This window comes from Argentina silus, assembly GCF_951799395.1.
Source record: "Argentina silus genome assembly, chromosome: 18".
In the NCBI taxonomy this organism is placed as follows: domain Eukaryota; kingdom Metazoa; phylum Chordata; class Actinopteri; order Argentiniformes; family Argentinidae; genus Argentina; species Argentina silus.
Window position 1 is genome coordinate 11,557,642 of NC_139672.1, and position 14,422 is coordinate 11,572,063.

At 44.5% G+C, this 14,422-nt stretch overlaps 1 protein-coding gene across 1 annotated transcript; it reads right to left on the minus strand.

The window, feature by feature from the left end:
* Positions 1-1,379: 1,379 nt before the first annotated feature.
* Positions 1,380-13,680, minus strand: LOC310819289 (uncharacterized protein; the record flags this gene model as incomplete). The annotated part of the gene is made up of 22 exons (XM_083690531.1): positions 1,380-1,450; positions 1,898-1,928; positions 2,336-2,491; positions 2,597-2,771; positions 2,965-3,101; positions 3,308-3,387; positions 3,628-3,871; positions 4,163-4,296; positions 4,413-4,521; positions 5,051-5,140; positions 6,518-6,754; positions 8,948-8,984; positions 9,326-9,438; positions 9,910-10,065; positions 10,396-10,570; positions 10,831-10,967; positions 11,567-11,646; positions 11,965-12,208; positions 12,380-12,513; positions 12,631-12,739; positions 13,074-13,163; positions 13,576-13,680. The coding sequence occupies 22 exons, from the start codon at positions 13,678-13,680 to the stop codon at positions 1,380-1,382; spliced, it is 2,844 nt and encodes a 947-aa protein (XP_083546657.1).
* Between the last annotated feature and the right edge of the window lie 742 nt (positions 13,681-14,422).

A 14,422-nucleotide genomic window follows, 5' to 3' on the forward strand; every position in this document is an offset into this window, starting at 1 on the left:
CCACAAGCTCCACCCCCACAATATTGGTCATTAGGCACAGCACAGCAGAGCTACGGTCTGATTTCCTATGCTTCTGCCCAAAGTGTGCACCGATACACTTCCCCTCCCCGATTAGATAAAATAAGGAATGTGGTGGAAACTCTCTCTAGCCATATTTACACCAGGGCAAAACGGCACACTACATATATCGCAAAGCAGCCTCTTGTGACAGTAGTGGCTCATCGCCACTGTAGATATCACTGTGATATGAGATGATGAAATCAATTTCTTTGAGTGGGCTCAGTTAATGAGTATCTACTAGTGATGTGAGTGACCGTGAGAAAATGCCCTCGTCAGCCAAAAGATAAAGATGGCCACCTCATCACCCCCACTGTCGGACTCCAGCCCAGCAACCCATGACGCAAAAGTCTGTGCCCCACCCCAGGACGATGACCTTGCAAAAGAGGCCTCTCCCATCCCTCCACCAAACAGATTCACTGCCCCAATCTTCCAGATCCCCACCCCAGGATGACAACCTTGCAAAGGAGGTCTCTCCCTCCCTCTCTCACAAACAGCAATCAGATTCCGCCCCAACATCCCCTGACGTGATATTCAGTGATTCAAGCCCAACAGCCCATGAAGCATTTGCCGCCTCCCCCTTCTCGCTCTCAATCCCTCCCCCTCTATCTTTTGGCATTTACAGATGGGATGAACAAACTGGTCATCAATTGTAGGAATCTGATACATGCACCGCCCCCCCCCCCCCCCCTAGTTTCAATTAAAGGCAAAGGCAAACATAAAGCTTTTTGTTTGGGGGGGGGGTGCACATATCAAATTCCTACAATTGATGAACATTTATTGCATGGCCAAATAAAGAGTCTTCTTCTTCTTCTTCTTTGTGGCTGTCTAGGTCCACTGGCAGAGAAAAAATAGTTAGCGGGTGTCAGATAGTACGGAGGTGAGTTCAATAGGAGTGTTGCCCTCTCCCCTGTTCCTGGTTGGAGCGTCCTATGAAATATCCTTTATCCATTAATAAATATATGGCTTTTTTTCTACTACGTCGTTGTTGTGTGATATTGTTCTCAGGTGTCTGACACTAGATCAGACTGATCTAACCCATATTGGAAAGATTTATTACAGTACACTAACACATGCACACAGCTGGTCCAGAGATGTGCAAGTGTTTATTCAATTAATTGTAAAAAAACTGGGAGTGGATATGAGTTGAGATGTGGGCCACGTTTAGTAGGCCCAACGTTGTGCAAAGTTGCAGATACTGTAGAAATGTCATGAATAGAGCTCTTTGTGTCAGAGAGGCATGTTTGTTAGTAATATTTATATCTCTGAATGTTCCACAATGTTGTGCCCTGCTGAATGCAGCCTTCATCTGGGGCCACCGTTCAGGAGAACTCCTTCATGAAGCGCAGGTGGAAGCTCTTCAGACGGCTCAGTACTTTCTCCATAGTTTCCACTGGAGTCACAACACAGAATCTGCAGAGAGGATCAGGGGTTAATGACCACCTTGAATTTAACATACTGTACTACACAGCTGGCTACACGCATTGTTTACTCATGAAGACTAGTCATTCAGGCGGTCATGTTGGCTTCTGCATTTTCATTGTTCAAACATGTTCAAACACAATCTACATTATACTCTGTCCATTCGGAGTTCAGTCTGGACTAGAGTGTGTCAGTTTCGTAGGCTGTTACACAGACCTGGGTTGAAAAATGATGGACGGGGTTTGATCTTTTGGGACTATTCCATTGGTTCATTGTGCCAGGCAAACTCAATCAAGCTCAGAAAAGTATTTCAACTACAGAGAATGGGGATTGTACCTGATGTGGTGGGTGCCCTCCCTCTGTCCATGCTCACACCCAGGTCCCACACACAGCCCCTCCTCCTCTAGCAGTCTGGTACAGTACAGCAGGTCAGGATGCACCCCTGCCTCCTACAAGATGGAAAAGATACTCAACGATACAGTATCTTGCTGTCCAGTGCACGTTAAATGAAACACAAATCAGGAGTTGAATCTCATCATCCACCAAATCCCAATGTATTTAACATAAAAGATTGCCATATGAAGAGACAATCATCATTGTAATTGTGGGCATCTGCCATGTAATTCCACGACTAGTCTCTCTTGCCAGACACGCGGGGCTCTGCTCTGCTCAACCATTGAGTCTGGCAAAGTCAGTCAAAGTAAAGTAAAAAATTGGGGTGTGCTGTTGATCTTGGGGGTGAAGGGTGGAGTCTCCAGCACCTCTAGTAAATTCTACGTGAATTTTGGGGGCTACAATGGCTGTTTACCCACAGAACTGTGCACTGTCTGTGAGTAGAGACTACTCCATGACTAACCTTGGCCTTGTCAATGGCTGCTGAGGGAAGATGCAGCCTAGGGAATATAAAGGCTCCCCCCTCCACTGGCTGACAGCTGATCCCTGGGAGACCGTTGACAACCTCCAGGACCCTCCTCACATTCTGGACCAGCATGGCCTGGATAGACTGGGTCTCCTAACGGAGAGGCCAGAGAGGATAATGGACAGTGTGAGAAACAGTATTGTCATGTTGTGATTAGATCAAATATTAGTTTGAATCTTAGATGGATGTTGGTCTTACTTCAGCAAAGACAGGGTACGAGGGATCCCCAGGTCTCGGGGGATTGGCCATGAGGTCCAGGGCTAGCTGACCAGTCACAGCCGAGCAGGTGTCGGTGGAGAACAGGGTGTTGGCGTATTTCATGATGGTGGGGTCAAGGTTCAACAGTTCCACATAACCCCCACGCAGACCACACCTATTTACCAGTGAGAAGCCCCAGTCTAAAATGTATCTCTTTGGGGACAGACATGTACTGTAAAGTGCTTTTGTTACTATTGATGTATTGTACTTACATATATTTCTATTGATGTTGTGGTGGCAGCTAATCAAGAAGTGGATTTTACATTAAATGGAGAAGATGTAGCAACAGTCCTACACTGTGAACTCACTCTCCCATGAAGCCTTTGGATGCGGAGTGGAAGGAAGCCAGCTCTACAGTGTGAGAGAGAGGAGGGCCCATCTCAGACAGCACCTTCTTATAGGAGACAAACTCACTACCTTCCCCGAACACACTATCTTGATACACCTGAGAGAGAAGAGACCAGGAGTGTTAACAAGTAATATCAGAATCGTGGCTGGAGTTGTCCGTATCCCATTCATTAACATATTGAAGTAGACACATGTTTGGTTTGGCTTAGTTTATGAGCTTTCAATCACTAGTATGTGTGGTGGTCTGTGACAGGCATGAGATCATCGGGTGAGACAGACAGCAGAGTAAAGACAGGAAATCACCTCATCAGCCATCAGGAAGAGCCTTTCCTCAGCAGCGAATTGGATTACCTCTTCAATAGACTTCCTGCTTTGAACATGACCTAGCAACAACAGGAAAAACCAAGGTCTCCATATACTGGTGTGGTAAAATAGGTGAGGGTTAGGGTTAGGTGCTCTAAAGAGACTACAGACAATGGATATGATGATTGCTCCACTTAACCCTTCTATAATCCAAGTGGAGACTTCAGCATGTTCTTTCAAATGTATACCAATTGACAGGCTGGCTGTAGGAACCAGGATGAGAAGCTAAGAACCAAAATGGAACCGGACCCAATAGTTACCTGTGGGATTTCCTGGGTTGATGACATAGAGCACTACAGGGTTGCAGACACCCTTAGTGGACCGAAGTGCTCTTCGTAGCTCCTCCACCTCCAGGGCCCAGCCTTGATCCTCATTCTGGTAGTAGGGCACCATGGCTGCACCCTGCCCTTCCAGTGCCATTCTGAATGTGGAGCAGGTGGGCATCGGGGTCAACACGCCCGTCTGTGATGAGCCCTCACCATGGACCAAGAGCTTCAACACTTGCTAAAGCAGATTAGAAATAGATCAGGACAGATGAATGAGACAGACAGATTGATGATGATGATGATGATGATAATAATGATAGTGGTGGTGGTGATGGGGATTATCAAACTCAATCAATCAAATAATTTTTTTATGAAATACGCTTCACAAAAGAGAAAAACAAAAAGAAAAGAAAATTGCCACAGAAGTATTACTTGTTAACATAAGTGGATCTGTGGGGCTTGTATTCCCAGCACCATGAATAAAGACAGCACGTTTCTCAATGAAGATTATTTCTTCAATTATTCCTACCATTATTGACCTCTGGGAGCCGGAGGAGATGAAGATATTCTCAGGGGAAGATGGTACACCACCATCTCTTCGGGAGATGAAGTCAGACACACTGCCCTGTATAAAAGAAATGCCACCATTGGGTGTGTATGAACCTGTGAAGATTTAAAAAGCAGAAATACATATTAACAAACAGTACAACACACAGCATATATTGATTGTTATGAACAGCCATAACTAAAGCACACAGGTCCAAAAACACAGTCCTTACCCACGCTCCCTCCATCACATTTTCCCAGCAGCCTTTGGGCCCTCTGTCTGACGTCCACTGGCAGTTTGTCACTGTGAACAAGCTGTGGATATAGGCAGGCTGCAAGAACCTGACAGGCAGACAGATAGAGAGTGGTTGGCAATGTAGATGGAAGGAAGGATCAGAGATAGACACTCAAGGACAGATTCACTTAGCGATTTGAACAGCTCCTGTTCTTTTTGGAAGGGATAAAACACCAAAAACAAAACTGAACATGAAACCGTCTTCATTTGAGTTTTATTTATTAAAGCAGAACTTCACCCTGTAATCCAGTGGATTTGTTGTTTCCATTATCCAATAGTAGACACATTCACAAAAATGCGTTTTAAAAGGATCTCTGAGTCAAGATATCTCGCATTGAATGCCTGATGTTCCAAATCGCCCATTTCAGTCAATTCCTACAACTCCCAAGATTCCTCTCTTCTCCCACGCCATTTATCAATGCTTTATTTCTGTTAAGATTCCTCCTCTTCTCCTGTATTTGACCCTTTTGCTCGACCTTCTATGTTTATTCCCTTAGGAAAAACAGATGCACTGTACTGTGTATCATTGTGCAAATGCTTTGTGAATCTGGCCCCTCAGAACCTAGACAGCCTTACCTGACGGACAAATGACAATGGTTTCACCCCTCCTCTGTGTGTGTCGCCCCAGCAGACATCTATCACCTCCTTATACGGCTTCTTCACCCCCTACCAAAGCGGACATGACACATATAAATCAATGAAAAAAACATTAGTTCTGGAGTGTATTCATATCAGTTATTTTCTAAATAGCAGTAGTTTCATTTGAACTACCCTCTCCACAACAACCAAACTAAAGTGGTTTACGACAATTCAATATGAATATTGACTTTCTATGTACAGTACTGCTGTGTCTGGGGTGATGTAATGATATGTCATACACAGTATGTAACTACAATTACAGTAGGCCAGACGTGGAATGATTTAAAAAAACAGTGAAGCATTCTTTCTTCTTTCGGCTCTACACTCCAAAAGTTTGACAACAATTAGGTTAAAGTAGAGATTCTGAGCTTTTTCTGAGCATTTGATGGTATTTGTGTACATCGTGGTTTCACCATTCCGAAATACAATACTAATTTTGCATAGTCCCCCTATTTCAGTGTTATGGCTTGGGCATGTCTGGCTTCCAACTGGCTCACTTGTCTTAATTGTTGATGTAACTGCTGACAGCAGCAGCAGCAGGATGAATTCTGAAGTGCACAGAAACATCTTGTCAGCCAGACTGATAGAGGTTCCCCGCAGACATGCTCCATGTGTCCCTGAAGCGCTGGCACATTGTGGGGCTTTGCAACGACCAGAGTGGCCTGCAGAAACGCACACCTGTAACTCCTGCCACACTCCATGGGACCTAGAGGGCTGGCGGAAGGTCTGAGCGACACTGTTTGTCTGGCAGACAGCGCTTCATCATACAGAAGGACAATGACCCAAAACATACTGCCATAGCAACTAGGGAGGCCCAAAAAGTGGAGAGTTTTTGACAATCCAAGTCAATCTCCAGATTTAAATCCAATTGAACATGCATTTCATTTGCTGAAGAGGAGACTTAAGGAAAAACATCCTCAAAACAAACAACTGAAGATGGCTGCAGTACAGGCCTGGCAGAGAATCACCTAAAAAGATACCCAGCGTCTGCTGGGGTCAGTGGGTCGCAGACTTCAGGCACTTATTGCATGCAAAGGTCAACAAAATACTAAACATGAGTGCTTCATTTGGACATTTGATCAATCTGTCCCATCACTTGGGTACCCTGAAATAGGGGGGACTATGCATAAAAAGTGTTGTAATGTCTGAATGGTGAAACCAATATGTACACAAATTCCAGCAAATAAAAGCACTGAGATTCTCTACTTTAACCTCATAGAAAAGAAGAAACGCTTCACTGTCCCATTACTTACACAGGGCACTGTATTTGAAAAACATGAGGTGTGCTTGATTTAACCTTAACCCAAAACAATCGAATAGTCCCAGAAGAATAAACATTTTGCCCGGGTCTGCAATACATACTGCTTATACCAGCAGCAGAGGACCTTGTCCTGAAGGTCTTACCTGGCGGAGCTCTGCTTTGATCTGGGTAGCTTGTTTCACCAGCCTCTCCAGCTCTGAGGGTCTGATACTCCTCACCTTCGGGCTGATCTCTCTCAGGAGAGACATCACTCCCTCTCTGTCTCTCTCTCTGTATCTAAAGAAATCCACTTTTACGGATCCTACCTCTTCTTTCTGACTCAGTGGACTCAGTGAAGTTCCCTCCTGAGGTGGCCAATATTCCTTTCTTTGATAGTGTGACTGTGTCAAACAAGGAAGGACTTAGTACTTAGTAAGTGTCCTCAGATCTGGCAAGGTGACAATGTTTACAGATCATGACACAATTCAATAGGTTCTCCTGTTCCAAGGGAATTGTTTGCTCTGCTCTCTTACACCATCAGGGTTGTAGGTCACATGTCGCAGATGGTGTGTTTTGTATGTTACAAATCACCATCTCCACTGGTTTGAGTCACACTGTATTCATCAGAAGTGTATATTATACTCATCAGGGACATTGCATTGAATGAATGTTAATCACAGAGTTAATCTCATCACTTGTGTGTCATGGGGTTATCATGTACTTCATTCGGGGTTCATATTCACAAAAGCGTCTCAGAGTAGCATCGGGTCCCCCTTGTCCATTTCATCTTTTTCAATATGCGCTGACAGACGGAACAGATCCTAGATCAGCACTCCTACTCTGAGACGCTTTGTGAATCGTAGGATCGTAGACAGTGCTGTCAAGGGCTATGTCAAGCCTATGCTTCTGCCCAAAGTGTGCACCGATACACTTCCCCTCCCTGATTAGATTAAATAAGGAATTTGGTGGAAACTCTCTCTAGCCATATTTACACCAGGGCAAAACGGCACACGATGTAGGGTACATACACTCACCAGCCACTTTATTAGGTACACCTGTTCAACTGCTCGCTAACGCAAATATCTAATCAGCCAATCACATGGCAGCAACTCAATGCATTTAGGCATGTAGACATGGTCAAGATGACCTGCTGAAGTTCAAACCGAGCATCAGAATGGGGAAGAAAGGTGATTCAAGTGACTTTGAACGTGGCATGGTTGTTGGTGCCAGACGGGCTGAGTATTTCAGAAACTGCTGATCTACTGGGATTTTCACGCACAACCATCTCTAGGGTTTACAGAGAATGGTCCGAAAAAAGAGAGAAAATGTCCAGTGAGCGGCAGTTCTCTGGGCGAATATGCCTTGTTGATGCCAGAGGTCAGAGGAGAATGGCCAGACTGGTTCGAGATGATAGAAAGGCAACAGTAACTCAAATAACTACTCGTTACAACCAAGGTATGCAGAAGACCATCTCTGAATGCACAACACGTCGAACCTTGAAGCAGCAGCAGAAGACCACACCGGTGAGTGTAAATCGGAAAGCAGCCTCTTGTGACAGTAGTGGCTCATCCCCACTGTAGATATCACTGTGGTAAATGACATGATATGAGTGGACTCAGTTAATGAGTAGTGTCTATCTACTAGTGAAGTGAACGACCGTGACAAAATGCCCTCGTCAGCCAAAAGATAAAGATGGCCACCTCATCACCCCCACTGTCGGACCCCAGCCCAGCAACCCATGACACTCTGTGCCCCACCCCAGGACGACGACCTTGCAAAAGTGGCCTCTCCCTTCCCCCCCACCACAAGATTTACTGCCCCAATTTTCCAGATCCCCATCCCAGGACGACGACCTTGCAAAGGAGGTCTTTCCCTCCCTCTCTCACCAACAGCAATCAGATTCCGCCCCAACATCCCCTGACGTGCTGTACTGAAATGCTCTCCTCGTGTTTTACTCCTGATTTATATACAGACCGCCAAAATATTCTAGTAGTTTCTTTGATGAATTTCCTAAACTACTGTCCATAATCTCCATGGAATGTGACTGTCTATCAGGAGATTTTAACATTCATATTGACAACCCCAACGATAACAATGCCAAAGAACTTACTTGACACCTTTGGACTGTCTCAACATGTATCCGGGCCCACCCACAACCGGGGCCATACCTTAGATATATTTACATATGGCTTTTTTTCTACTACGTCGTTGTTGTGTGATATTGTTCTCAGGTGTCTGACACTAGATCAGACTGATCTAACCCATATTGGAAAGATTTATTACAGTACACTAACACACGCACACAGCTGGTCCAGAGATGACCAAGTGTTTATTCAATTAATTATGAATAACTGGGCTTGGATATGAGTTGAGATGTGGGCCACGTTTAGTTGTGCAAAGTTGCAGATACTGTAGAAATGTCATGAATAGAGCTCTTTATTCTACGTGTCAGAGAGGCATGTTTGTTAGTAATATTTATATCTCTCAATGTTCCACAACTTGGTGCCCTGCTGAATGCAGCCTTCATCTGGGGCCACCGTTCAGGAGAACTCCTTCATGAAGCGCAGGTGGAAGCTCTTCAGACGGCTCAGTACTTTCTCCATAGTTTCCACTGGAGTCACAACACAGAATCTGCAGAGAGGATCAGGGGTTAACGACCACCTTGAATTTAACATACTGTACTCCACAGCTGGCTACACGCATTGTTTACTTATGAAGACTCGTCAGGCTGTCATATAGGCTTCTGCATTTTCATTGTTCAAACATGTTCAAACACAATCTACATTATACTCTGTCCATTCGGAGTTCAGTCTGGACTAGAGTGTGTCAGTTTCGTAGGCTGTTACACAGACCTGGGTTGAAAAATGATGGACGGGGTTTGATCTTTTGGGACTATTCCATTGGTTCATTGTGCCAGGCAAACTCAATCAAGCTCAGAAAAGTATTTAAACTACAGATAATGGGGATTGTACCTGATGTGGTGGGTGCCCTCCCTCTGTCCATGCTCACACCCAGGTCCCACACACAGCCCCTCCTCCTCTAGCAGTCTGGTACAGTACAGCAGGTCAGGATGCACCCCTGCCTCCTACAAGATGGAAAAGATACTCAATGATACATAAAGATATCATACAGGATCTTGCTGTCCAGTGCACTTTAAATGAAACACAAATCAGGAGTTGAATCTCATCATCTACCAAATCCCAATGTATTTAAGATAAAAGATTGCCATATGAAGACACAATCATCCTTGTAATAGTGGGCATCCGCCCTGTAATTCCATGTCTAGCCTCTCTTGCCAGACTCACAGGGCTCTGCTCTGCTCAACCATTGAGTCTGGCAAAGTCAGTCAGTGGTCAGTGGCCATTGAGAAGTCAAAAATTGGGATGTGCTGTTGATCTTGAAAATGAAATTTTATTAACAGGTTGTGTGTGTGTGTGGGGGGGGGGGGGTGGAGTCTCCAGCACCTCTGGTCACATGTGAATTTTTGGGGGCTACAATGGCTGTTTACCCACAGAACTGTGCACCGTCTGTGGATAGAGACTACTCCATGACTAACCTTGGCCTTGTCAATGGCTGCTTGGGGAAGATGCAGCCGAGGGAACATAAAGGCTCCCCCCTCCACTGGCTGACAGCTGATCCCTGGGAGACCGTTGACAACCTCCAGGACCCGCCTCACATTCTGGACCAGCATGGCCTGGATAGACTGGGTCTCCTAACGGAGAGGCCAGAGAGGATAATGGACAGTGTGAGAAACGGTATGGTCATGTTGTGATTAGATCAAATATTCATTGGTTTATTTATTGACTTATTTGCTTCTTGTTTATCTATTTAAAAAGAAATGTGCAGTATTTAACCTTTTCCAATATCGACCAATTACCTTTTATCTTATTTTCTTCTCTTAAGAAGTGTAAATGCTTGCAGAACAAGTAAGCTTTAATTAGTTTACTTTTATAGAATAACATTACATGTGACAAAAAGTGTCTCTGTCACATGCTTTAAGCCTACACAAAGAATACATCACTCTATAGTTAGAATGTATTACCTCAGCAAAGACAGGGTACGAGGGGTCCCCAGGTCTCGGGGGATTGGCCATGAGGTCCAGGGCTAGCTGACCAGTCACAGCCGCGCAGGAGTCAGTGGAGAACAGGGTGTTGGCGTACTTCATGACGGTGGGGTCAAGGTTCAACAGCTCCACGTAACCTCCACGCAGACCACACCTGAGGAGACATATGGGTTAGGATGTCAGACACTGGCCTGGGTTATAGTCTTGATCACTTGTGAGGAGCCCCATTCTAAAATAGATCTCTTTGGGAATTGACATGTAGCCTACAGAGTATCTTGTATATACATGTTAAATGTATTTTGAATGTTCATGGAAAGTTAATTTTGAAAGAAGAAGCAGCAGCATCTGAGTATCTACAGTAGTTTACTTGCTCGTCTTCTGGCCAGCTAATAGTGTCCTGCAATGTGAACTCACTCTCCCATGAAGCCTTTGGATGCTGAGTGGAAGGAAGCCAGCTCTACGGTGTGAGAGAGAGGAGGGCCCATCTCAGACAGCACCTTCTTATAGGAGACAAACTTACTACCTTCCCCGAACACACTACCTTGATACACCTGTGGACAGAACAAGAGATAGAGGGAGGGATAAAGTGAAGTGACAAGGAGTCTTGATAATGAATATTAGAATGGTGTCTGGGGGTGTCCGTATCCCGTTCATTGACCAGCTCACAATCGATTCATTGAAGTTATTACTTTTTTGGTTTGGTTTAGTTACAATCACTTGTCGGGGTAATGGTCTTAGAGGAGACCATAAAGACGCAAAGAGGCGGCACATGCTATCTTTCTCATTCATTGCTTTTGTGACAGCTCGAGGTTAGCCATGTAGTCAAGTAGGGTAGGATTTCCTATGAGTCGGGAAGGCATCAGCCAATTGGATCAACACATGGTCTTCTTCTTCAGTCTGTTTATATATACATTGTAAATGGCTTTAGGTGCATGATGGTGCCAACAAATGACTGAGACTGGAGCTGAGTTGATACTACACTCACCAGCACAGCAGTTGGCAGTGAATCATCAACATTTGATTTACTCCCACTCAAATCACATAAGATTGACGACACAGAGCTCCCCATATAATCACAGGTCATTTAGGGGAGTGCGCCCTCTTGTGGTTATAACTCTATGGAGACAACAGAGTAAAGACAGGAAGTCACCTCATCGGCCATCAGGAAGAGCTTCTCCTCAGCAGCGAATCGGATTACCTCTTCAATAGACTTCCTGCTCTGAACATGGCCTAGCAGCAGCAACAAGGGAAAACAAAGGTCTCCATATTAACTCATGTGTTTATGGTCCTCTGGATCAAATAGCAAAAGCCCCATTCCATGCTGGTGTCTACCCCCTTCCCCTTGCCCCCACACCTGCACTGTTCTAATTGAATACTGTAGGTGTAAGCACCGTGCAACATAGCAATGGTTCCACCAAATTCTTGTATAAGCCAAGTGGAACCTTTAAAACCTTCAGTATGTCCTTTCAAATCTGGGCAAAGGAGCTAGGATAAGTGGCTATGATAATAGGGTAGGAACCAAAAATGGAATCGGACCCAAATAGTTACCTGTGGGATTTCCTGGGTTGATGACATAGAGCGCTACAGGGTTGCAGACACCCTTAGTGGACCGAAGTGCTCTTCGTAGCTCCTCCACCTCCAGGGCCCAGCCTTGATCCTCACTCTGGTAGTAGGGCACCATGGCTGCACCCTGCCCTTCCAGTGCCATTCTGAATGTGGAGTAGGTGGGCACCGGGATCAACACGCCCGTCTGTGACAAGCCCTCACCATGGACCAAGAGCTTCAGCACTTGCTAAAGCAGATTGGAAATAGAACAGGAGAGATGAATTAGACAGACATGATGATGATGATGATGATTATGAGATGTTGAGGATTGGATGATGATGATGATGATCATGATGACCGTGGTGGTGCATGAGATGGTGATGAAGATGAAGATGACAATGAGAAAGATTATTCCTACCATTAGTGACCTCTGGGAGCCGGAGGAGGTGAAGATATTCTCAGGGGAAGATGGTACACCACCATCTCTTCGGGAGATGAAGTCAGACACACTGTGCCGTATATAAGAAATGCCACCATTGGGTGTGTATGAACCTGTGAAGATTATAAAAGCAGAAATACATGCCAATGTGTAACACACTGCACATATTGACAGTTATGATCAGCCATAAAAAGCACAAACGCACACAGGTCCAAAAACACAGTCCTTACCTACGCTCCCTCCATCACATTCTTCCAGCAGCCTTTGGGCCCTCTGTCTGACGTCCACTGGCAGTTTGTCACTGTGAACAAGCTGTGGATATAGGCAGGCTGCAAGAACCTGACAGGCAGACAGATAGAGAGTGGTTGGCAATGTAGATGGAAGGAAGGATCAGAGGTAGACACTCAAGGACAGATTTGAACAGCTCCTGTTGTTTTTGGAAGGGATAAAACACCAAATGCAAAACTGAACATGAAACCGTCTTCAATTGTGTTTTGTTTATTAATGTGCTATTCATTTATCAATGAATGGCTCCTGCCTTCTCTCAACCTTTATTTGACCCTTTTGCTCGACCTTCTATGTTTATTCCCTTCGGAAAAACAGATGCACTGTACTGTGCACCATTGTGCAAATGCTTTGTGAATCTGGCCCCTCAGAACCTAGACAGCCTTACCTGACGGACAAATGATAATGGTTTCACCCCTCCTCTGTGTGTGTCGCCCCAGCAGACATCTATCACCTCCTTATACGGCTTCTTCACCCCCTACCAAAAGCAGCAGACATGACACATATAAATCAATGAAAAATATCAGAGTCTGGGAGAGAATGGAGTTTGCCTTCAGAGTTTACCTCCAAATCAGCAGGCCTATCTATCTCCATACTAAACTAGTCTCCAACAATTCAACAAGACATTGATATTCACTTTCCAATCTTTGTAGTCCTGCAGCACTGATGTGTATGAAATGATATGTACATTAACTGTATTTTAACGTATTTTAATGTGAAACATGACTCCATGGATTTTAAAAAAAAATTACTGAATGGAATCAGTATACATAAATCCATGAAGTCATGATTCATGGCTATAATTTCATACTAAAGTTAGTTACAGTATGTAGCAGCAGGTCACACTGCTTATATCAGCATCAAGGAGGACCTTGTCCTGAAGGCCTTACCTGGAGAAGCTCTGCTGTGATCTGGGTTGCTCGTCTAATCAGCCTCTCCAGCTCTGTGGGTCTGATACTCCTCACCTTCGGGTTGATCTCTCTCAGGAGAGACATCTCTCTCTCTCTTTCTCTCTGGTCCTTCTGAGATAGATTAATTCCATTTGTTGTCCATTTATAACCCTAACCCTACCCCTTACCCACTTTTTAATCATTAATATCCTTCGTGCCAAAAGCATGTGTCAAGCTGTGAGAAGATGGTGTTGATTATGTTCCAGTGCCACTGGATGACATTCAGTTATTCATTGTCACACAATCTCATATCACCACTTACCAACACCATCACAATCCATATTCACATCTTCACACAGACATGCGAAAATCTCATAACAGTGGTTTTAAAATACTATCTCTAAGAGTGCAGACTATCATACAACAGTCTAACTATGAAGTCAATAGATTACATATTTTATGGTTAGGGTTATGCAACTGCAAATGAGTTATGAGCAACTGCAAGTTGGGGGCAGTAGTTGTCTGTTCGAGGGCACAGTCTGGTGGGAAAAGACCAGATTTATGAGGTTTGAACTTGTGTTCATACATCACTTAGCCTACTTTGTCACTGTCCTCACTTCTTTGCTGTTCCTTTCTCACTTGTTTTCATTTCATTCTTCTATCTTGCTGTTTTACTATATGATTTAGAATGCTTTGACAAAATACTGATATTCAGTGTGTAAAAGACACATAGTGAAATATAATGATATTCAAAAATGGACATGTTTAGTGATATTAGACTCCCGTCGGCTGAAAGTCCAGGGCCGTTTCGTTGTCCCAGTCTGTTTTCACGTCTTCATCATAAACG